This window comes from Lissotriton vulgaris, chromosome 5, assembly GCF_964263255.1.
Source record: "Lissotriton vulgaris chromosome 5, aLisVul1.2, whole genome shotgun sequence".
Taxonomy (NCBI): Eukaryota; Metazoa; Chordata; class Amphibia; order Caudata; family Salamandridae; genus Lissotriton; species Lissotriton vulgaris.
The window spans coordinates 1,703,133,683-1,703,157,548 of record NC_141693.1 but is presented as its reverse complement, the minus strand read 5'-3'; the positions used below and the strand labels follow the sequence as shown (position 1 = coordinate 1,703,157,548).

Sequence of the window (23,866 nt, the reverse complement as noted above, 5' to 3'; positions counted from 1 at the left end):
TGCGTTTGCATTATAAAATGTTTTTAAAAAATATGCTTTTCTAGTGAACATTATCAAAAATATACAGTCAAATGTACTGATTAATAACAGATGGAAAGTAATAAGAATTGAAAATAAAATGACATTTTTTTATAAAAAAAGATGTACAGGTGTACTAGAATGTTCAAATTATGCATAGGTACATGTGTTTCCTAACCCATACGAGATCTAATACTAGGTAAATCAATAAAGGTCTTAGGGGAGCTGTTCTTTTGGTATTGAGGATAGGACAAATGTTAAATGTTTACGTATCAGACTTGAGCGACTTATGGAACTATAAAAGCACTTTTACACACCTAGCTAATCTGCAGGTTGCAGTGCACAGAGGTTTTAACAGGTGCTGCTGGAGGATTTGGGAGCCACCAAGTAAATTTCCTGTCTATTTGCAGACCTCATTTGGAACACTCTGATAGCCATGAAAAATAGGTGTCTGGTTTCCAAGTGCCCAGTAAATTATTTCCACAATGTGGCACTTTAACAAGAATTTAATCCAGACATGGACCAGAACCCAAATAGCCCAAAGTAACTACAACTGACGTTTTGAGTTCACAACCTAGAAAGACAACCATACTGTGTTATATTTCTTTTATATTCTTTTGATATTATTCTGAAGGGATCATTAAAGATAAGATTGGGCCAATAACATATGGTCTTGATTACTCTAGCTTGGCTGCATTGGGGATCAATTAGGACGCTTTTAGAGTGAGTGAAACTTTATAATTGTAAATCTCTGGGTTCTGAAGATTTGAAGAATTACAAGAAAGAGTTTTGGTTTATTTCTGAGCGACGCTTCGTGGTATGGGTTTCCATGTGTAGAAAAATGTACTGTAAAATCTGGAAATCAAGAAAATATATGAAAAGGAGCAATAGAACATGCTGCTTCAGGTAGTATGGTTTTCTTGAGCATTTTATTTCTAGTGAGAAAGAAAACGAGAGTGCCAGGTCCAGTTATACATTAATAAGGCCTGAAGTAGTGTATTGCAAAATGTTATCTAAAAAAGAATGGAATCCACATGCTTACTGATGGATACGTAGCACTGGATTAGGACTAAGGGTGGGCGTAGTTCGCGAAGTAGCGCTACGCGAAGTGCACTTCACACTACGCGAACTTCACGTAGCACTACGCGAGCTGCGTAGTAGCATGTTCGCACTGTGCAAGATGTGTTTTCAATGATTGCACAGTGCCGACAAGCATCTGGCACTGTGCAATCATTGAAAACGACATCTTGCACAGTGCGAGCTATAGTTTTCTGCTGCTCGAGTAGATTATTACTCGAGCTGCAGCTTTCTCAACGCGAACTGGTAGTTTCTCATTGAGAGCGGTCGCGAGCATGCGCAACCACTCACAATGAGAAACCTTACCTCCCCGCGTTGAGAATCTCGCCGGGATGTTATTTTGCTTGGTCGCGGTCGCGAACATGACGTTCAGGACCGCGAACAAGCAAAAAATGAGCGCTGCACTACGCTACGCTGTACTACGCGTGTTCGCACTGTGCTACGTGCAGCTCGCGTAGTGCGAAGTTGCGCAAACTTCGCAAACTCCGCGAGCGTAGAGTAGTGCTTCGCCCAGGGTTAATTAGGACAACTGAGTTGGCCTTGAAAGAGGTCTGTTTCACAGTTAGATTTGATCTAGAACAAATTAATTTCTCAACTTTTTCTGGGAAATTAAGATCAGGCAGTTTACATGCTCCTTTAAGTTTCATCAAGCTATAAGGCAGGTTGTGACTCTTTTGAGGACACAAGCATTGTGTTTAATAATTTATTTGGATGGTATTTTGACTCCATACTTGGACATCTTTGAGGAACATGAGAGTTTTAAATTTAGTTTGCTAAAGAACATAGGCTACCCTGTAAACAAAGACAATGCAATAGTGATGCATTTACATCGATAGAATTATTAGGTTTTCTAGTGGGAGTGCATCCATTATCTTCCATTACAGCAAAAAATGTATTTGGCCGCTCAGTGCTGTCACACGAGGAACATATTTCTATAGAACAGTAAACAAATTAATTAGAGGAGAGCACAATCTCTAAGAGATTGGCGTGGGTGGCCTTGGATTTTATCCCTAGATAACAATGATTCTGAGAATACTTGTGACTCCCAGGGAGAGACTCATATCCTCAAGGTGTATTAAATGTGACACCTGATTCGAATTCAGGTATACCAGTGAATGGAAACTAAGGGGGTTTTTTAAGGCTTGGAGGGCTGCTCTCTGTTCTAGCAGGTCAGAGAGGCATTTTTACTCCATCACCCTGGTGGACTACAATCCCAACATATTTAGAGCTCTCTGCCTGATTTCTGTGCCGTCAGAAGAGCCACTATAGTGAAAGCACTAGAGGTTTTCTAAGCGGCCACCATGTTCCATGTGGCTGTTCAGCAACCTTTTTTTCCAACAGACATTAGGCCATCTGTTTAAGGTTTTAGCTGCAAAGACAGTGAGTGGAGTCACCGCTGGTGGGAGCATGACGGAGTACGCTGCCCACCAAACACTAAATACCCCCGAGTCCCCTGTTCTTCAAAGGATATGGATTTGTGTGGCTCCTACCAGATAGATATTTTTGATACGTCTGCTAAGTTTCTAACTTTATTTTCACTTGCGGTTGATATTTTAGGTGTTTGCATTTCCGAGGAGTTGCTCGAAAGAAAAATGTTACTTACCCTGCTAAGCATCTGTTTGTGGCATGTAGTGCTGTAGATTTACATGCTCCGCAAACTCCTACCATCTAGTGTTGGGCTCAGACGTGTAAAACTTGTTTTTCTTCGAAGAAGTCTTTTGCGTCACGAGGTACAGTGATTCCTTCGATGACTGGTAATGCACATGAGCATCAACTACATAGTTTGATTTTTCTCTCTCATGGCGGTGAGCATGAAAATGCATAATGATAGCCATGCAGGGAAATGTATGAGAGAAAGAAAGGTAGAGAGAAAAGATATCCGTGAAAACTGAAGGCTTTCAGGGAGGACGGTGGGCGCATATGAATCTACAGCACTACATGCTATGACCAGATGTTTACTAGGTAAGTAACATTTTCAGTTCGTAGCTATAGATACACATGCTCTGCATAGAATGTGAAGCAGTTCCCCCCAAAGCGGTGGCTAGCCCAAGGATGTCGCAGAGGACTGTAAAAGACTGCGTAGCCTAGCCTACTCCACTTAAGTTTGCTGTCCTGCTAGGACATCCACACAGTAGTGTTTAGTGAACGTGTGTTCTGTGGACCAGGTAGCTGCCTTACGGATGTCAACTACTGGGATCCTCGACGCGTTGAGAGTGTTCACATTCTCAAGCACAGACCAAAAGGAATAGGTCTGAGCAGGGCCTCGACGTACCCGAAGACGTGGATCTAATGGAGGGACCATGACAGAGGTGATGAGAAATCCTTGCAGAGAAGCTACTGGGAATGGAAGTCTGGAGAGGTGCAGATGAAGAACGCCACACAGTGTCGACTCAGAGCCCCGGTGAATCGCGTTCGACTCCAACAGTGGAAAAAAATAATCGAACTATGGAGTCAATGTTCAAGGGCATTACCAGTCATAGGACTTCTTCAAAGAAAACAAAGTTGTACTCGTTCTAATTTCTAATTTCTTATGCAGAGCTTTTAACGAGCCCAGAGTGGAATGCAAATGAGAAGGTAATATTGGTTCCTTTTCTGACAGTTTTGATCATTTCTGGGACACCTGGAAAACCAAAAGACTTTTGAGATTTTCTATTGACTTGTCCAGGAAACATAAAAGCTTGGAAACTAGGGAGAGAACAAACGAGCTTAAAGCACTATTGTATGGGATGGAATTTGCTACCCATGTGAGTACCTGTAGTACAGATATTTTTAATTCACAGTTGTTCAAAATGAAATGAATTATTAAGCTGATAACACACACAGGGCAGGTATTACAGATAATCATTCATTAGTGGGTCATACTTCTTTTGTTGATAGTTTGTTTCTATTCGTTAACACAGGCTTTAACACTAAAGGTATTAGCCTACCAGTGAGGATCTCTACTTTAAGAAAATTTAATGGAATCTGGCTATGTTATTGAGCTTTTTTAAAACCCTGTCAAGTGTTGATATAATCCCACTGGAAGGAGTGGCATATAATTTACTGAAAGAAACTAAACATTTTACATTATTCCACATGGCAAATTTAAGAAATAATGTAGACTGTTTGACGGATGCTTCAGGTATCATGAGGGTAAATCAGCTGAGTTTCATCGCATCAGATATATCAATGGTCAATTTTCTTATTTAAGTGACTTAAATCTGGGTCTTCTTTCATTAAAATTTCTAGGTGAGTTTTTCAAAAGGACTTTAACTTTTAAAGCTTATGGTGTCTGAGGAAGGCTAGAGAGAATTTTTAAATCGATCTGTGATTAGATTTATTACTGCTAACTTTTCAAATTTCTGTTTAATCCCTGTTGCTCAAGCACTATCACAATTAGTGCGGAGGCTTTGAAGATGCACATAATATGAGCCTAATGTCCTGACATGATCTGGCCATTTCCTTAGCTTTCAAAACTGTAAAATTCAGCTTTTTTGTAGAACAAAGCAATTCATTTGCTTTCCAAACATTTTCCTCCCACAAAGTAACAGATTATAGTAATGTTGTCAAGTGCACAGAAGAGAGCATTTATTTGTTTTATTATTTATGTTGTTATAAGTACAGTTTAGAGAAAATATTTGTAACTGTTTTATAAGTTACTGAGTTTTGTTCTTGTTGATGAAAGTCATAGACTGGAAGATCTGCAAATGACATTACTTTATTTTTAGAATACATGAGATTTATTTCATTTTGGACTACTAATGTCAATTTTTTTGTTCTGCATTTTTACTATTGTCAGAGGATTTTGAAGATAAAGACATGACTCAGTTCCTCCTGAATCTGTTCTTCCTGATTTTCAGGCTATACAAAAGAGGCAGAATGTCAGATGAGTTTGCCTTTCTACAGAGGCACCTAAGTTTGGATGTTCTAATTATAATGTTATGGGTGCTGTGTGATAGAAGGAAAGAAACACACATAATATTACCTTCCTGATCCTAATAAATTAAGGTAGTAGGATGAGAGATTTGAGCTTCCTGGGACAGTATGTGTGAATACATCTTACAGACTCAACTATTAATTAAGAGGGTGATGTATTATCAGATCCATGGGACAATGCGGAAGTTAAAAGGAAGTTTCTATGCTCTGCTATCAATGATGAAAACAACAGAAGGAAATTCACGGACCTATACCTTATAAAAAATGAAAAACATGCCAAGATTTCCTTTTGAATCCAGACCAGTCAAGAAAAACATGGGCGTCGAGTTTGAGTACTCCTGTGTGCTGAATTGCAGAGTGAGCTGAAAACCATGAACTCCGACTTTAGGGCCCATCTCAGGTCCTCATTATGGGCGGCCTGTTAAATCTGATGGGCCTGGTAACAGGACTGACTGAACTATGAGTTAATTTGAAGCACTGCTGGTAAGTGGTATTCCATTCCAGCGGAAGCTCCTCTGTAATGGCGGAGAAGCGTCGCCCCACTGACTCAGAGCCAGCAGCTGAAAAATAAAACGATATTTCATTATCGTATTATTGCTCAGTTGCTGGCTGAGTCAGCAGCATGTACAGGGAGGGCTGGGGCCATGCCATGGGAGGAGGAGTAGGAGTAGGAGTAGGAGTGTTTTGCACTTCTAAGTGTGCATGTCAGTTTGGCCTGTCGTCTCAGGCCGGCCAAACTGACATGCGCACTTAGGTTTGTCAAACCGGGCTGTATTTGAGAAACAGCACAGACTCCCTGTCCTGAGCGTCACCCCAGACCACTCAGGCCAATGCCCATGCTGCTCTCATGCTTGAGAGCAGCACAGGAATTGGACGGGGAGTCCAATGCTGCCCCAGGGACTGCTGGGACTAGGAAGCAGGTGCCAGGCAGAAGAAATAGCATCAGGTATGTTTTATTTTTATTTCTATCTTTTTTTGTTACCCCACCCCGTCGTCCCCCGCTCCTCTGTCTCCCCCGTCCACTCCCCACATACCCCCTCCACCTGCCCCACTTATGTTTTTATGCATTGTCCGCCACTGTTCCATTCAAAGATTTCACCTGCTTCTGGAAGACAAAATCTCTGGGTAGAATATCAGGAGAAAAACGGATGAAAATGACCCTGGTAAGTCCAATTTTCATTTTATTCCTCAAAAACTGATACTCCTTCTATTCCCTCCCCTGTCTGAATATAATGGGATCGCCCCAGTAACTGTAAATCCTGGAAGGGGAGAGAATAATAGGGGCCTCATTTATGAGAAGTGACGCATCGCTGCGTGAAAGCAGCAATGTGTCACTTTTCATTACGCCCTCCTTGCGACATGATTGATGCTTCATATTAACTGAATGACGCATCATGTCGCAAGGAGTTACAGATACGTCAGTATTTCTGACGTATCTGTATGGAGCAAAAGTGACACATTGCTGGAGTGTGTCACAAAAGTGACGCAACTCCAGCAATGTGTCCTTTTAACATGGGGCAAGCTCCATGTTAAAGGGCCTGCGTCAGTCTTACTCCTGCTGTGAGGCAGGCGTAAGATATTGACGCATTTGCGTCCTTGAAGTGGAGCAGGGAAATCTTATAGATTTCACTGCGTCATTTCTATGACCCTTTGTTGCGTTAGAACGCACCCCTGCATACATTATACCTGGCGCAGGTATAATGTGGCGCAGAGGTTTACAAAGTGACGCATCTACCTAGATGTGTCACTTTGTAAATATGGTGCAACGAGGCATATTTTTTACGCCACTGGTGCGTCACAAAAAGTGGCGCACCGGTGGCGTTAAAGTGACGCACAGCCTCATAAATAAGGCTCTCAGTTTTTAGGGCCTTAAATAGCTCATGACTGTTTTATGCACCTGTTAATGTATGCATGTATTTTATTGTCTCATGAAACATAATGCCTGTAAACACACAATTTATTATACATGTCTAATAAAAATATTCAGAAATTTTCATACAGCACGTTTCAATTGATCACAAATACTTAATCCAGTTCTCTTTGAAAGTTTTACTTTTGCATGATAGTGCGTGTTGATTGATTTTTCAGCCACAATTAAGATTGACATGAACTCAGAGAGTTTACACTAAGGGTCCAAATTTAATCAACTGGTTGCATATAAAATGATTTTTGCTATGTCTACATTATTTCTATATTATATTCACTACGGACTCTCAATCCAAGTTGAATATTTTGGATGGTTTTCTGAAATATTTTATTCATCTTAACCTAATTTTTGTGAAAAGGGTAATGGTAGGGTACTTTAATTTCTGCTTGTCTCACTGCCATCCTAGAATATTTAAAATGTTGAAATCGAACACGCCATAGGTACAAGGCGTCTGAAGGAATCACATACTTGACAAAACACTTTGCCAAAAAAAGTCAGAATTCCAAATAGCCTGTGCAGCAAATATTAAAATATTCAAATGTGACGCAAAATCTTTACGAAGAGGGCTATCAGAACAAAATCACAGCGAGTGTGAAACAGACAAACGACCCCCGATGAATATTTCACCAAACACAGCATCAAATGCGAGTACTGCTGCTCCAACATGACAACATTGGTCCGAACAGGAATACAGCAAGGAATGAACTATGATGGACAAAACACAGCCCCAGGGGCCCCCACCTGAATAGGGAGTCACACCCCTTCTTAGAGGCACAGATTCCACTTGAACACAATAATCCCCTCGCCTGTAGCACTACACAGCTAGTACAGGCTCCTGTGGCAACCATGAACAGAATGGCCATTCACTGTGACAACTCAAACCTTATAGCAACATAAGATTCATGTACAAGAGCCACATTGTCTGCCACACTGAAGGACATTCAAAGTATGGAAACATGCATGGGAAATACAGCATGGGCACACCCTTAAAAGGGGCCACGACACAGAAGGGCACCAACATAGCAAGAGGTAACATGAGATGAGTTCAAGAATACAATCACTGACAGAGAAGATGCCCAAACAGAATCAGCCAATTAGTAAAGAAGTAGTTCAAATGGGCCAAACCAAAATGTACGACTAATAATGGGCGAAGCGTGGTCCTTATGGGGCTGCTATTTGACCTGCAGAGAGCGACTACTACCAGCATCTTAACCATCTGTTTGGATCACAGCTTGGACAAATGCCATGGGCAGGAAGACGTATAATGTAAATAGAACCCATGACAACATCGTCCATGCAGTAAACATGCAAAACCCAATTCAGGATCTATCATCAACAGAGAAGGCCACATGTGATTCTAACCACATCATCAAATTCAATCCCAAATCATGCTGTGAGTTCCATTGACAATAATTCACTGATGACATTATAACAAAACTGAATGCGCAAATGGAAAACACCTGTGTTGACTTCCTTGACAATCCACAACAGTCCATTTGACAGGCTACATCTCAAAAGTACAGACCAGTAACCTTCAGGACATCCAAAGTCCATATAAAACTGCAAATTAGATGTAATGGGTGCAACAGAATACAAGCACGCCAACACAATGTCGAGGTGAAGAAAGCACAGCAAAAAAAATTACTATCACAAAAAGAAAGTGAGCAGCACTGAGAATAATTCTATCAACACTGGCAATCCCAAACCCCACACCTAACCACCCATAGACCTGCTGAGAGGCCCACAACACACCTTAAAATGTGGCCAAGATGTACGTTTCAGTGTACAAGGGCACTGCAGATGACCACAACCAACACAAAGGGCTCCACAAAGGACAACACCCATGACACTCGCTTCATAAGTTCAACCAATACCCACAAATGCCAATGGCATCCATTCAGCTAAATCATCTACAGTGGTAAACATGCCACCATGTTGGGGGGACTTAGCACTGTGAGATATTTCCTTGGAAAGTGTAGCAGTCTTTAAAAGTCAATTTAAGTTCGCTAATATGCCGGCAATGCACCCATAGCATATCAGGCTAACACCTGCCATGTGTGGGTGGGCTGGCTGCAGCAGGTGTGGACGAGATTCCTCATTTTAGTGGATACCAGTTACTATCTTCTACAAAATCGGAACTAAAGGGTATTGGTTCTTGTACCAGTGCCAAAGTCCTCTCCAATGTTTTGATAAAGGAAGCACAGTAGCAGAGGTTGGTAGTGTGAAGAGGCTACAGCACCTGGCCATTTAATGCACGAGTTCCCTGTCAGACAAGGGTGATAACGGCCCAATGGGCAGTCTCCACATAGACCTTGGCTGGTTGAGAGATATACTTCCCTTCCTTTATGCCCCCAATTTCTCGTGTACTTTCAGTGTATCATTACCTGACTCCTTTGAGAGTTTTCGGACCTTGGACTCACTGAAAGACGACATCTCGTATGCTGGCAGGCTCTTCACTGGATTCTGGAATCCATGGAAGGAGGTAGTCTTAAGGTAGACAACCAAATCAGACAGCTCTTGAGAAATCTCACTGTAGTCTTTGGCCTGCAAAAGAGAAGGATGTGCCTATGTAAATATGGAACTGTCTCCCAGTTCCCTCAGAGCTGGCTTCCAAGAGAAGCATTCATTGTATTCTAGACTTAGCTTTCAAGCCCCCTGCTCTTGGTGTGTGAGTCCCAGTTTCCATTCAATGGCTTCCTGCTCAACCAATCCCATCTCCTCTCATACCCAGCATAGGTGCAATGGATTACTGAAGCGGAAATGTTCATTGACAATAGTGCTGTGTCGAAACGTGGCGGTCATGAGACATGAAGGGGCATGCAGACGTAAGCAGAGGGAGGTGACACAAAGTGACACAGCTGGTTGAGGCAGGTCTGGGGGAACATGAAGGATGGGCTACAGAGATGAGGATTGGATGGACACGGGGCAAATAGACTGGGAATGGCCAAGTGAGTAACAAAGAGAGAGAGCACAAGCAGAGAGGGGAGGACAGTCAAGTGAAGCAGGCAGGAAGTGTCGGACCGGAAGCAGCATTACAGCTAAAGAGGAGAAGATCCCTGGGAGCGGTTAGGGAAAGACGAGGGGGAGGTGACCGCGAGCAGGAGAGCAGAGTGAGACTGTCACAGCACTCCAATGGAAGGTCAGAGCTTTTGTGGGGGAAAGCAGGTATGAATGGCAGCGCAAGAAGGACACAATCAGACAATAAAATATGGCAAAATGCAAGTTATGTACTTTGAGATGTCAAATCAGAGAAGCTGCCATGGACGCACTGAATAGGGCCTAAACAAAGCAGCCATGATTCATCTGCCCTTTGTAATCAATTACATATACAGGTCTTGCTTAGGGGACTACTTGGAAGACAGGACCCACAAACTAAGCGAAAGGCGCATAGACGCAAGTGGGAGTGGGTGGCATTTTACTCTAGTCTATTTATCCAGTACCCCATAGACTGAAGATCTGCTTTTTTAATTAGTGGTCTGTCTTGTGCCATTAATTATGTATCGGCAACTCGATATGTGTATTATTCTCCCCTATTACCAGGGTGCACTACCCTTGGAACATCATGGCTGAGAACTCCCCATACGTGGGTTAATGAATCCTCAGATGCTCTTGCAGCAGAACATATCCCCAAATACACCCAATACGTTCATGGCAAAAACGAGGAACCAAACTAAATACTCAATCTTATCCTTTGACCCCAATAGTGGGAGTGTGGTGTACACTCAAGCTCTTTTAAAAGGCCTTTGTTCACTTATTTGTCGTAAAGGTGGGACTGGATGCTGCTCTTTTGGCTTCTCCATTGCAGTCTTCCGCATTCTCTTTTCTAGGCTTGGAGAGGGCGATTATATCCCAGCTCTCACATTGCGATACATGCATCAGCTGGCTTTGAGGCTGTCCTGGCTGACTTCCTGGATCAACACAGATAAGGGATGTGCTGCTACCCAGGGCCTTTCAGCAGGGTTTGTAACACCTCCTTGTGGGATACTGTTCAGCACTTGTAGAAGTTGGCAGAGTCCTATGGAACCATGAAAAAGTGGATCTACTTGTTTCTATAGGTGGGGGTGGAGCAGGGAATTGTAACAGGTTACCCCTGAATTGTCACTCTTCTCTAAGGGCCCATCGTTGTGTAGAGTCATAGAGTCTGCGTTGTTGTTCCACATGCAAGCAAGACAACTGGGGGAGATATCACCAGTAGACGACTAGTGTATGCTAACAGTGTGCTAATTGTGTGCTGAATTATCTTGTTAGGTACTTACAGAATAATATAGGCAGACTCATGAAGGGTATGTATATAAAATGTGTTTGTCTGGGAAAGAATCAATTTTATTTTCCAACCTTTCAACCTGCTTGTATCAAGCATGACTCATGCTTGCAACCCACAAACAACTTGCATCCGCTTTAAGAAGGGTGCTGAAATAAGGGAAGATTGAAATGAACTTATAGGCCTTAAACCTTCCACACAGAGCACCCCCTCCTTACCTATGCCCTCTTACTACTGTGAAACATGGTGTTTACACCAAATGCTTTTTTTTTTATCTACCTGTAGTCGCTCCAGATCCTGCTGAGATGACTGAAAAGAAGAAGAAAGAAAGTATTAATGGGAGGGAAACAGAATATTATTATGTAATACAGTTTCTCTGCAGGTTAATATGACCTTTAGATGGGTGCGACCGTATATAAATATATCTATATATCATGTACCTATCACTCTCTGTCAGGTCACTGAGCTCCCCCAGTGGAGTGCTACCGTTCAGTAGACAGGACTTGCTTGGTGCATGCTCCAGCAAGACCACTAGATTTATGTCAGCTGAATGATCTTACTGGACCCTCCCACTGTCATCATAGAACAGCGAACTCGCTTTACTCATTCTGAAGACATTCGCAATCTGTCCTAAACTGAAGACATCGCCGTCAATAAAACAAACCAGAGTCCTCAAACAAGCTCCAGAAAACAGTAGGATCCTATGCAGCCCCTATCTAGAAGTGCCCACCCCTAAATCCTCTAGTAATAGATTTGTGAATCGTGTCCCTTACGCCACGTCCTTGCTAACCTGTAAATCCAGAAGATTTAAGAGATCTGTGCATTTGTCTATCTAGCCGCCAGCTCTCTCAACAGCACTTCATGGTAACTTGAGGCCAAATTCACACTTCTAAAATAGCTCAGGATAAGTCAAGAAGAAGGGAAATTAAGCAAAAGCTTTAGGTGAAACTTTTCCTGGTAGGGCCTGGCTCTTCTTCTTTAGGATATAAAGATGTACTCGCCTATAGGAACTGCAGCGATGTGGGAACAGAAACGCTGCTTCTAGTTCCAAGTGATGGGATGCAGATCTAGACAGGCTATGGTCATCCAGGCAGGGCAATAATCTGCCTATAAGAAAAAATTCAAGAAGATACTCTCTGAGTCAGAGTTTAGGTAGCACTTGCACTCCATTCTAGGCAGAGTTTAGCGTCTATCTAAGATCGACCTTATATGCCCTGACTTCGAGGAGGCAAAAAATGTCCCTATCAAATGGCTAAAGATGGTTGTCCCACATTGTCTGAGAGCTAGAGGGAAGAGTCAGACATTCATATCCACCAATGGAAGGTATAAAGAAAAAGAAGAACGTATTTCCAATCAAAAGGGTGTCCCTAGAAACACAGGACTGATAGTGAGACTCAAAGTCTGAGGTTCAATTCAGGATATGTTTATTACTCAATCAATGCATGGAATATAATCCCATCACCAGAAAATAGATGTAGGTCTGGACCTAGAACAGGGCACGAATGGTTCTGAAAAAAGGCAGTAAAAAGTACAAAATATGGTGAGGTTGATAAAGGTATGCGCCCTCTGTAAAGAATTGTCCCCACTCTGATATAATTTCTGGGTGTAGAGGTTGGCCGCATTCAATGTGCCGTCCGGTAGATAAGTCACTGCTGTTCAAAGATGGTCAGTTTGGTGAGCAACCCTACGGTGGATGCCTCTGAAGCCCCCTACCCGCAAATATTGGGGGCCACTAGCAGCCTCCCTTTTGTACCCTCTATAAACACTGTATAGAATGCAATGAGCAAAAGACCGGTGTTTTTCCGGATGGTGTTGCCCCTTTCACCATGGCACTGGAATGTAAGGCGGCATGAAACCAATGATGGTGAAAGAACAGCAAACTTGACTGGTATGGGGGAAACCCTAATTTATATAAGGTATGCCCGGAAGGATTGAAACCTGGTGCAGCCTACAGCCAGAAGAGAGCTCTCATGGGTGTTTTATGCTGAGTATAATTAGTGTATTTACTCTTATGCTTATCTCTAATGTTTATATTCATGTATTTTGTGGTCTTTTTTATGCATCTGAATTTTTGTATCTTGCTGATAGGTGTAGTATTATCTGTAATATTGTGTGCTTTTATGACTTTCTTGAAAATCGAATTAAGCTACTCAATTCAACTGTCCTGGGTAACACCCAGCGGCATGCTATTGTCCTTTATGTAAAGAGGACCATAGTGTTTAGAGTAAAAAGACGTCTGGAAGTCTTTTTATGCAATCTATTGTTCTTTCTAGGACATGCTATATTAAAGAATAATGTCACTTCTAAAAATAGTTAATGATGTGAGCAAGATGGTTTCGCTCTAAATTGCGTCCTTGTACTTTACCCGTCTGCTCTCTGCTTGCGATTCATCTTCCTCCTCCAAGCACAGGTTGAAGTTTTCATCATCACCCAACCAAGACCTCAGTTTCTTCCCTTTGACCAGAATCTTTCCTTTAAGTTGCTAGAGAAAATAAATGAAAAAAGACAAGTAAACACAGTATGCAATGCAGTTCACAGCTCTGTTTGTCCAGCTGTCCGGTGGGTACCATCCCTCCTACAAATCTCTGCCAAAAATTCCGAGACCAGGTCAACGTAATCAAAATACTAGGTTAATTACACAAAGACAGGTACACTTTAGATAAAATGGAGATCTTCACAAGGAGTAACTAGTCCCTGAAATGGAATGCCAGTTCTGTAGGTTCAAAGTGGTAATAGTCATGCAAACTGCCCCCCTCTTCCCCTGCAAAACAAGGGAAGGTAAAGCTCTGCAAAACTGGGCAATCCCTTCGAATTGGCACAGTTGATCAGGAGGTCCAGGTCATGCACATTTAATAATTGTCAGACACCACAGTCTATTGTTTTGTGTTCTACATAAATGTCTTCAATTATCAAACACATCTGGAATAAAAGACATATAGATTTAAAGTTGTCTTCCTTGTACATCATTCCGCAGGGCACTCTGCATACTAGATATGTTGTACATTTCTGTGATCCAATCTTCTAACATCACTGATCTTTCTGACTTCCAATGTTTTAGAATCAATCATTTCTCTGTTGATATTGTCTTTTAATCAACTGTTTGAGAGTCTACTCTGCTAACAGATTTAAGAGGAGCCATAATTAATGTTTATTGAGAGTTATATTGCCTTTTATTTGACTGTTAGTGAGTCTATTCCGCTAACAACATTTCCAAGGAACAATTATTATTTTTCATTGAGAGTTATATTGGTAAAAAATGTAATCCTTAATAAAACTTCGTTCCAAAAGGTATGTGCTTTTACACATCTCATGTGTAGAAGAGAAAGACTGTTTCCATCATTTGGCATTTGGTTTAAGTCTTAGTTTAGGCATTTATGTATGTATATATGTATGGGGATGGTGAATGCATTGTGATGTATTCTTCTTTAAAGTTCAATTCCTCCCTAAATTGGAGCAGCATTGAGATAGTCCTGATGGATATAGGGATGTTGCTTCAGATCCTGAGTGTATAGATGGTAGGCCTGCTGTCTTGTTTTTTCTTTTTTTACACTTGTTAGTCTGCAGTCTGGTGGTGCCCCCGCTGCGAGTGTGACAAGAACCACCAGAGATGGTGAGCATGTCTGCAAGATAAGTATAGGAGCCCCACATCCAAGCACCAAACCCACCCGTACAGAGCCCACATCCTCTGCTCCACAGGGCATGCATAAACATGTAATTGACTAGCCTGCTGGCGCAGTAGGTGGTGACTCGCTCCCCGCCTCAGAGGGAACCATATCACAAACCCTGGATGTCCTCAGCGTTTTCGGACATAGTCCGCTGTAGTCCCGCAGCATTCTGTGGTCTTTTCATGTAGGAAGTAAAGGGGTGCCATATTGCATCAAATTTTAAAACCCTGCTATGAACAATGGCAGTGAGTTTTCCATGGCATAAATAGTGCACACTTTCTGCCGCCTGGGGCAGTTTCCACATATGGGCTACTCTCAAACAAAATTAGGATGTTCTATAGGCCTTTAAATCACAATGTTGCCATCCCTAACCAGTTAATCGCACCCCAAGGCTCATCAAAGCCCACCTAAAAATAGATGTGCTACCCATGAAAGCACTTACTGTTGCATATCCATTGTCTGAGTGTGCACAGTGTTCAAGGATTCACCTTGATCAGTGGCAACATGAGATTTCTAGATAACACCAAACCACAAGCTCAAGTCCCCTTTTCAAATTAACATAGACATTGCTCAGATTTCCCTCTTAGCTGCCTCCTAACTGCTAACACCTAGGCCTGTCGAAGGACAGAGACGGTCTTTGTGATATAACGTCCTGAATAATGTGAACTTGGAGCAAAATGAATGATGGCAGACATCAAATGCTCTCATTCAGGACCATCAGCCCTCAAGATGCAGCTGACAAGTGGATGCATCCCCCAACAATCAAGAAACTGCTCTTACAGTGGTCTGTTCAGTATCAGGCAAAGCATCTTCAGCTAAAGACACTGGTGAACGTTAGATAATGACAACCAACTGGTTTCAGAAAGAATTTAAAATAAATCTTTAGCGAAAACAAAGAAGTATGTGAAAGTGTTTGAGAGTTTGCAGACTCTTAAACCTCCGAACAGACCATGTGGAGTGCAGCTGATCATCACTAGTTTCTGTAAACCATACCAGATCTCTCCAGTAGTAGAACCTTTGTACTATCCATAACGTATGCCAGGTGAAAGGTTTAAGCCATCTGCTTGGACTACAGAACTATGAACGGTTATGCCTTTGGCCAACACAAGCGCACTTCTGTTCAGGCACTTGTGCTTATGAAACGTCGGATCAGTCACCAACATCTGACTCACAGTGCCAGAAAAGAAGATTATGTTGATGATAAGACATAGCTTTTCCGGTACCAGATCAAAGGTTCCCGAAAAATACTCTTTTACTCACCAGTGCTATCTCCACTCAGCTATGGAAAAGTTTATATCTTCTTTAAAAGGACTTTTATTCCATTGCAAGACAACAGATCTATGTGAATCAAAGACTGAGAAGCAGACTGGGAATCTGCCTATATTGGTACCCGCGTGCCCTTAAAAAGACAAAGCACAACTTACCTCGGGGGCTGGCAGTTCCTGAGGCTCTTTGCCATCAATGGTTTGAGTTACTAACATGTCCCCTAGAATGGTCTTCAGATGCCTGGCTAATGTAGTTTGCTGCTCCAGTCCACAGTGATTTTCCAGGGAGAGGATAACTGGATATGGAGAGTGCTGAAGAGACAAATAGACATGTTGTTAAGACAACTGTAAGGGACAAAGATATTGAAAGTCATTACCTCATGTGAAATGCTATTTATACTATTAAATGTTACACGTATGAGATATAACACTACCTTTGTTGGTTTCCCCACTTTACAACAAAAAAACATTTCTACCAGTGATGTATTTGCAATCCACTCTCTGGCGATAAGTATGTACAACAACTGTCTCTGACTGCGACTTTCATCTGGGCTAGCATCACTGGGTAAGACTTGAAACTATGACAAGATCACTTTTAATGTTTACTTTCTTAATCTTTGAATTATCTGCAGACAGACACCTCCAACCTTAGCAGTGTCAGTCTTTAGTAGTATTTAATGGAAACATTTCAGGACCTTGAACCTTCAAGATGCTGTTTTCTACCTTGACCACAGTAGTTAGGGTGCTAATTGGGCTTTCAGCATATGTTTTTTATCTTCAAAGTATATTTCTTGGCTCTTTTTTCAAGAATAATGAGGCCACACACCTTGAAGGTGACATTGTTGATGGTTTTATTAAAAATCTTAGATGTGAATCCCTCCTTCTATATTGGACAGTCTTCCTTAGAATCATAAGCAAAAATGTTTCAGTTCTTAACTAGAATCTGACGTATTCTCAACTCGACTCGAGAAACAGATCTTTAACACCCGATTGCAATACTGGATTCTCTGAGAGCACAAGTAAAAATGAGTACCAGTTCTGAATCAAAGTTTCAGGTGCCCCTGCATAGATGAGGTTGGAGGAGAACTATTAACATTTTGGTTCATCACAAGAAAGTACTGAAATTGCCCCTTGCATTACGGCATTTTGAAATCTCTTTGAGACCCACAGATCATCACATTTGAAAGGGGTACCTTAGATTGTCCTGTAGGAGTATTGGTAGCATTTCTGTGTATATGTGGAGATATCTGGCAGCACTGGATACTGTCTACTGAGCCCAATCTATTAATGTCTGGATACATGTCTCTATCTCCAATTTGAGATTGTCTCTGATGAGACCAGACAGTGATATTCCTCGATATTATGGCTGTGGTGAATGTCCTTCAAGACTTTGACAGAGATCTTTCCTACTTTTAAAGGGCTTTCCTGGATGGTAATGTATAGCCACCAAATGTCAATCCCACACAGGCCCAGGTGACACGTAGAAATGTTCTCACAATCAAGCTAAACCCTGCACTGTAATACCAACACTAGCTTCAAAGTTTTTCATTCTGGAGGGTTTTGTCATGGATTAATCCATTCTAAAGTTCTGTTTAAAATGGGAGGACCTGAGAGTTCTCTGAAATGACCAAACTAGTGTGTCAGTGGTGGGAGGGGTAAATGGAAAGCCCCATTGTTTGACTGCAGTATTAGACAGAGCCTCTCACCCATAGATTAAAAAAGTGATCTGTGCTCAATACGTGTAGAGATACAACCAATGACATTTCATGGTCTCTCCTTCTTTGCAACCAGGTCTTACAACACTGATTCACCCTCTTGCAAACTGCTTGCACTTTGGCTGGAGGTTTGGTCACCACGACTGCACATGCTACCCTCACTTCTTGGAGGCCAATGGACAAAATGTGATGTACTACTATTGTCACACATGGTGTTCATGATGTAGATCTAAATTTCATCAATAAAAGATTCAACTCCTTTAGCCACCATCCTTTACCCCTGAATAATGCTATACACACCAAAAATCAAGTGCACTTGGATCATTCACTAGTTTTGAATGTTTAATATAGCAAAATACTGACTGCTACCTGATGTACAGCAAGAAGACCAATGACAACGATTTTTAAGATTTAGTTCCATAGAATATGATTCATAAACTTTTAGAAAGCTCATTTTCTCAACATTCTTGGTTTGGGTGGTCTTCTAATTTCAGTCTGCTTCATGTTTCCTCTTTAAAAAGGGTGACTTAGACATTCATTAGTGCTAATAGTTTCTAAGACAGAAAAGAGTTTCACCTTGAAGGCGTAGTCTCGAATGGTTCGAATGACGTCTTTGAAGAGGATTTTTGAGGTCAGAGTGTGGCCATGATAGATGATCGGCTCTCCATTCGGCCCTTCCCAGCAATCGAGCTCTACACAGCGGCATCCATTCATAAGAGCTCTACAAACAAAATATACCCTCAATTACCAGTGGTAGTATTAAACAGAAACATGATTTACCAAATGTTCCCCCAAAAATGCACAGCACTACCTTTCTCAGAGCAGCCACATGTGACGGATGATTATTCCGCTCTTCCAACACTTTAAAACAACGAGTTGCTTTCTTGATTATTAGCTTTTATCATTACCACCAGAAGCTTGGGACACGGTTGTCAACTGACCTCCACAGCCAGACAAACCAGCTAGGATCCCTTGATACTTTTATACAAAGGGAATTACACTTTAAACTGTTGGCATATTGTGATGATATGTGCATAGCCCTATAAAACTAGGTCTACAGTGCTGTGTTTTTGCACGGTGCTTCTGCCATTGCTTCTCTTTGCATCAGAAGAGTGCCTTTAAAATTCTAATGGCGGACTGGTCAGGGCCAGGACGAGTACGTCCAATGTTCAAAATTATCAATGAGTCAACCTCCTTGAAAGAGCATGCATGCACTGCTTGATCAGGAAACCATGGATTAGACTATTGGAAAAACTAGCAAAGACTCAGCTGGTAGGGCCTCATGAAAGCTGGGGCAGAGGGAGAGACTGATCACAGTGATTCCAGTACCCTACTAACCTTTCGCCATCGTGGGCCAGTCTGTCTCTAACAATGAGACTTACCAGCTAATATTTTGAAAGGTCAGTAGTGCTTTAGCGAGAGTCTGTCAAATGTCAGGCATGAGTTGCCTATGAACTCGTATGTCACGATAGCGCAGCCTATAGCAGTCTACCTCTGTTCAACCCTTTTGGGCTCATCTGTCTGCACTCCCTTGATGACCACAGCCTTCATTCTGTCTGAGTACTGGTTTTGTTGAAAACCTGTACTTAGACTTTGGGGCTCTGACCTGTGCTAGTCTTTTACTTAGTTCTCACTGGATCCATCAAACAGGTTTCTTATGCTACTACAGACCTGATGTACGCCTCTGTGCTGCTCGCGCCACCAAGTTGATTGTCGGTGAGGTAGGTGTTGTGGGAGCTGGAGATGAAGTAGTGGCTGAGCGGCTGGCTCATGTCCTGGTAGATGCTGGCATGCGCCTGGTTGAAGATGTCAGACTCCGGGGACAGCAGGTACATCATGAAGCCGTCCTGCATCATCAGATCGTGCTGCTTGGCTGAACAGAAAAGAGTGTATTTCATTGGTTTGTTTCGCTTCGTAGTGTATGGTAACAGTGCTAACAAATGAAATACAAGTACACTAGGATCAGCGAGGAATCCTGCTTCTGTGTGTTGGAAAACTTGATAACTCCTTCAGCTAGTGTTGCTGAAGGGCCCCTATGCCTGGGCAGTTCCAGGGAAAGCAAGGTGCCCTGGGTCATGGACATTTCTATGCATGAGCAACACAGGTGATGGGCTCTGGAGCCCATTGCTGCAGGACACAACTCACAACCCTAGTGACCAGTGGTGTAGCAACATGGGACTCAAAAAAGGCAGAATTGTTGCATAAAATGCACCATGTTTAAATGTTTATGGCGCCAAATACTTTGAGACGCCACCACTAATGTGTAAGGTCTTTTGTCGCACATACTGATCACCTTTCAGTTGCTAATTCCTGTATTTAGGTGTTAAACTGATTTTTATGTTGTGAAACATTTGGTCACACAGTATTAATGAGTAAAATAGCAAAATAATGAAGTAATGGTGCTTCAAAATATGCAGCAATAGCCGACAAATTTGGTGTTTCTTGCCACATAATTTAGTCAACCCTGCTGCATAGTTTGGTCTTTCCCTGCTACATAATTCCAGTGGCCTTGCTGTTGCGTATGCAGCAAGCAAGAACGGTACATTATAGTGGCGGCAGGTGACATTTGAAAGAGGTCAGCGTAAAAGTTGGGGGATGGGTGTTGCATTGTGAGGGAGCCAGAGTGACATAAACTGGGTTTGGGGTGGGGTTGAGGGTCTTCCCCGTGAGAAAATGTTATAAAAAAAAAAGGAGTGGCAAATAGAGTATTTTAAAGCAAATTTGAGAAAGCAAGAAAAGCAATTATGAACATGTAGTGTTGAAATATTTAAACACATTAAAAACTACCCCCTAAGGTCTAGCAGGCCAGTTTTTACATTTGATTTCCCGGATATTAAGAGAAACATTGCATACAGCAAGCATAAATGTTCTCTCCCCTACCTTGTAAAAAAAAAATACTGCCCTAATTTGAAAACCTAGCCCCCCTCCAACCCCTGTTTTTTTAGCTATTAACTGAGTAATGAGTCCACTGTAATTCTGATCCCCGCCCCACAGCTTATTTTCCGTCCAGGTCCAACCATGCCTTCTGCAATTATTTTGAGGAACTACGAAGTGAGATGCAGGCATTACTAGCAGTCTTCCAGAGTCTAAGGGGCATATTATCAAGGGGGTTTATCCCCGCTTTTTTGGCTTTAAAAGCCAAGAAAGCGGAGATAAAATTATCTCCCTATTACCTAGCTGTCGCTAACACCAGTTAGTGACAGCTAATAGGAGATAGCGACCATCTTGGGCCCCACTTTGCATGTCAGTGATATTTATCACTAATGACATGCAAAGTGGGCGTGCCAAGATGTTAGCGACTGGAAACAGTCGCTAACATCGCTATCTCCTATTACCAACTTATGGAGATATTCGCGCTAAGCACAAATATCTCCAAAAGCTAACACCTGCCCTGAGCAGTTCTTAGCCATGTTATCCAATGGGAGGTGGATAACATGGCTAAGAGCATTAGCTCAGTAATGCATGAATATCGCTGACTTTTCAGCGATATTCATGCATTGCGGACGATTTTTATCGCATTTGCGATAAACCTTGGTAATACCAAGGTTTATCTGTGATAAAAATCGCCGCAGCTCAGCGGTACATTTTTGTCTCTAACCAAGCAATAGCGATAATTATCGCTATTGCTTGGTAATATGCCCCTAAATTCTGTGACTGTTAGAGGGCATTACTTTCTTGAAGTTACCATCAGTCACCATAGGATCTGATACAAAGAGGATGATGCCCTTTTTTGTGCCCATGGCTCTTCTGTAAGCAGTAATGCTACATCCGGAATTCATGGGGTAAGCTTTGGAGGCTAGTGGGCCCAAAAGGGCAGAGGTTTTTTTTATGGGGATCAAGCCAGAGGACATTCATTTGCCATGGCGGCTTCCTGTTCGTTCCAAATGTGTTTTATATTTGCACCAGGCAGCCTGGAACCATCCTTCATTTACTAACGCACACACTTATTTACCGAAATAAATCATGATGATTTCTCATTTTGGGCAATGAAACGCCGGTTTCTGAAATACTGTCATTACCGTCGAGCAGCAGTCATGATTCATTTCGGGTAATGAGTGTGCGTCTGGTAGATCAAGACCCAATGCTGTCATCAATGAAAGTGTCAAGCCAGGATGTTTTTTCAATTGTGTTTCTTTAACATGAGAAACGCAAGGTCGACTTTACCAAAGAATGCATTGATTGCTTATAGCTTCCACTTTCTCCTGTACTTTTATATTTGCATCAGGCAGTATATCAAGCACACACTTATTTCCTGGAATAATCATGATAGCTGCTTGTTGTGAGCAGTGAAACGCCGATAAGTAGATAGTGCCAGCTTTATCAGCATTTCATTGCCCACAAAGAGGAGACATCATGATTTATTTTGGAAAAGAAGTGTGTGCTCAGTAGATTAATATTCGAGGCTGTGTTATAAAGAATTCAGGGAGAGGGGAAAGTGGAGGCTGGAAACGTAGACAGAGAGCAACAAAGATGTGCCCGCTCCAGTCCTACCGAGATCCTCGAGAGAAACAGAACTGACTCCATCCGAAGAGAAAACAAAATTCAACTGTCACTTCTTTACGGTTTTCTGAGCATGCAGGCTGGATTTATTTTTTAATCTATGTATGAGTGGCAAATCAATTGCTGGTACCTTGAAAACATGCTGATGACCAGCGGGCCTGGATTTAGAGCAGACTTCTTGTGAAGGTAGGCCTCCGCTCCAAGTATAGACACCAGTGCGGAAAACACACTCTCCACTCTAGCGCTCAGCTAACACAGAAGACAGGCGGGACATAAGGAAACTGGCCAATCACTGCATGATTTCAAAATGATGCCATACAGTGATTGGTCATGCTCTCTCAAGCTCTCAGCCCACACTGCTTCCTATGTGCGGAGACTCAGGGGCTTATTTATGAGCTCTTGTGTTACTTTTGGGCCGCCGGTTTTGTGACGCCCCCTCGGAATAAAAAATGCATCATGTTGCATCATAATTACAAAGTGACGCATCTAGGTAGATGCGGCACTTTATAAACCCCTGTGCCACATTATAGCTGCGACAGGTATAATGTATGCAGGGTGGGCATTCTGACGTAAGTAAGCCTTGTAGAAGTGACGCAGTCAAATATGAGATTTCATTGCGCCACGTCTAGGACGCAAATGCGTCAATATCTTATGCCTGCCTCACAGGAGGCATAAGACTGACGCAGGCACATTTGAAATTAGACTTGCCCATGTGAAATGACCCATTGCTGAAGTTGCGTCACTTTTGTGAGACACTCCAGCAACGCATCATTTTTGCACCTACAGATACGTCAGAAATACTTATGTATCTGTAACTCCTTGCAACATGATGCGTCATACTGTATATATGACACATCCAGCATGTCACAGGGAAGGCGCAATGAAAAGTGACACATCGCTGTTTTCACGCAGCAATGCGTCACTTTTCATAAATGAGGCTCCCAATGACTACGCATGTCTCCTTCTGCTCAGTAGCCAATCCAGACGATTGCTGCTCCCTTCCTATTTGTGCTAGTAAACAGTGTGAGAGGACCACCTGGATTGGCAGGGGCAGGCGAGCCATACGCTCCTTAGGAGACAGGGAGCTGCAGTGTTTATTCCCTGGCTCTTTAACATGCGCAGGTAGGAAGAAGCCTCAAGTGAGCATGTCAGGTTGGACACAGTAGGGTACCTGTCCAACTTGACATGCACACTTCAATACTTGTCTGCTTCTCTGCTCAGCCTACAGTCCTTAAGTCGCGCCCATACCCTCGCAGAGTGGCTGAAAACGAGCACAGCAGCAGAGGTGCTGACTAATTGAAAACCATTAATTTTTATACTTAATGCTGGTACTAGACACAGGGATGCAGCTCCCACGCCCCAATAGAGGGACCGCCCCTGGTACATAACAATACGTTATGTGGTCAAATCGTATCTAATGAGAGTTTTCCCAGTCTAAGGTGAAGAGTATGGAAGAGAGACTGGGGTAAGAGGGAAAGGTATTGTGGGAAATGAAGGGGCTGAGGCCTAACTTCAACTAAATG

At 42.4% G+C, this 23,866-nt stretch overlaps 1 protein-coding gene across 1 annotated transcript in view; it reads right to left on the bottom strand.

The window, feature by feature from the left end:
• PLCD3 (phospholipase C delta 3) overlaps positions 1-23,866 on the bottom strand; it is a 338,775-nt gene that overhangs the window by 59,131 nt on the left and 255,778 nt on the right. Inside the window, exons 6-11 of the mRNA XM_086923873.1 lie at positions 19,515-19,716; positions 18,420-18,564; positions 16,288-16,440; positions 13,564-13,680; positions 11,478-11,507; positions 9,322-9,481 (exon numbers count right to left, since the gene is read on the bottom strand). Of these exons, the coding sequence (XP_086779999.1) occupies positions 9,322-9,481; positions 11,478-11,507; positions 13,564-13,680; positions 16,288-16,440; positions 18,420-18,564; positions 19,515-19,716 (807 nt within the window). The remainder of the gene's footprint in view (positions 1-9,321; positions 9,482-11,477; positions 11,508-13,563; positions 13,681-16,287; positions 16,441-18,419; positions 18,565-19,514; positions 19,717-23,866) is intronic.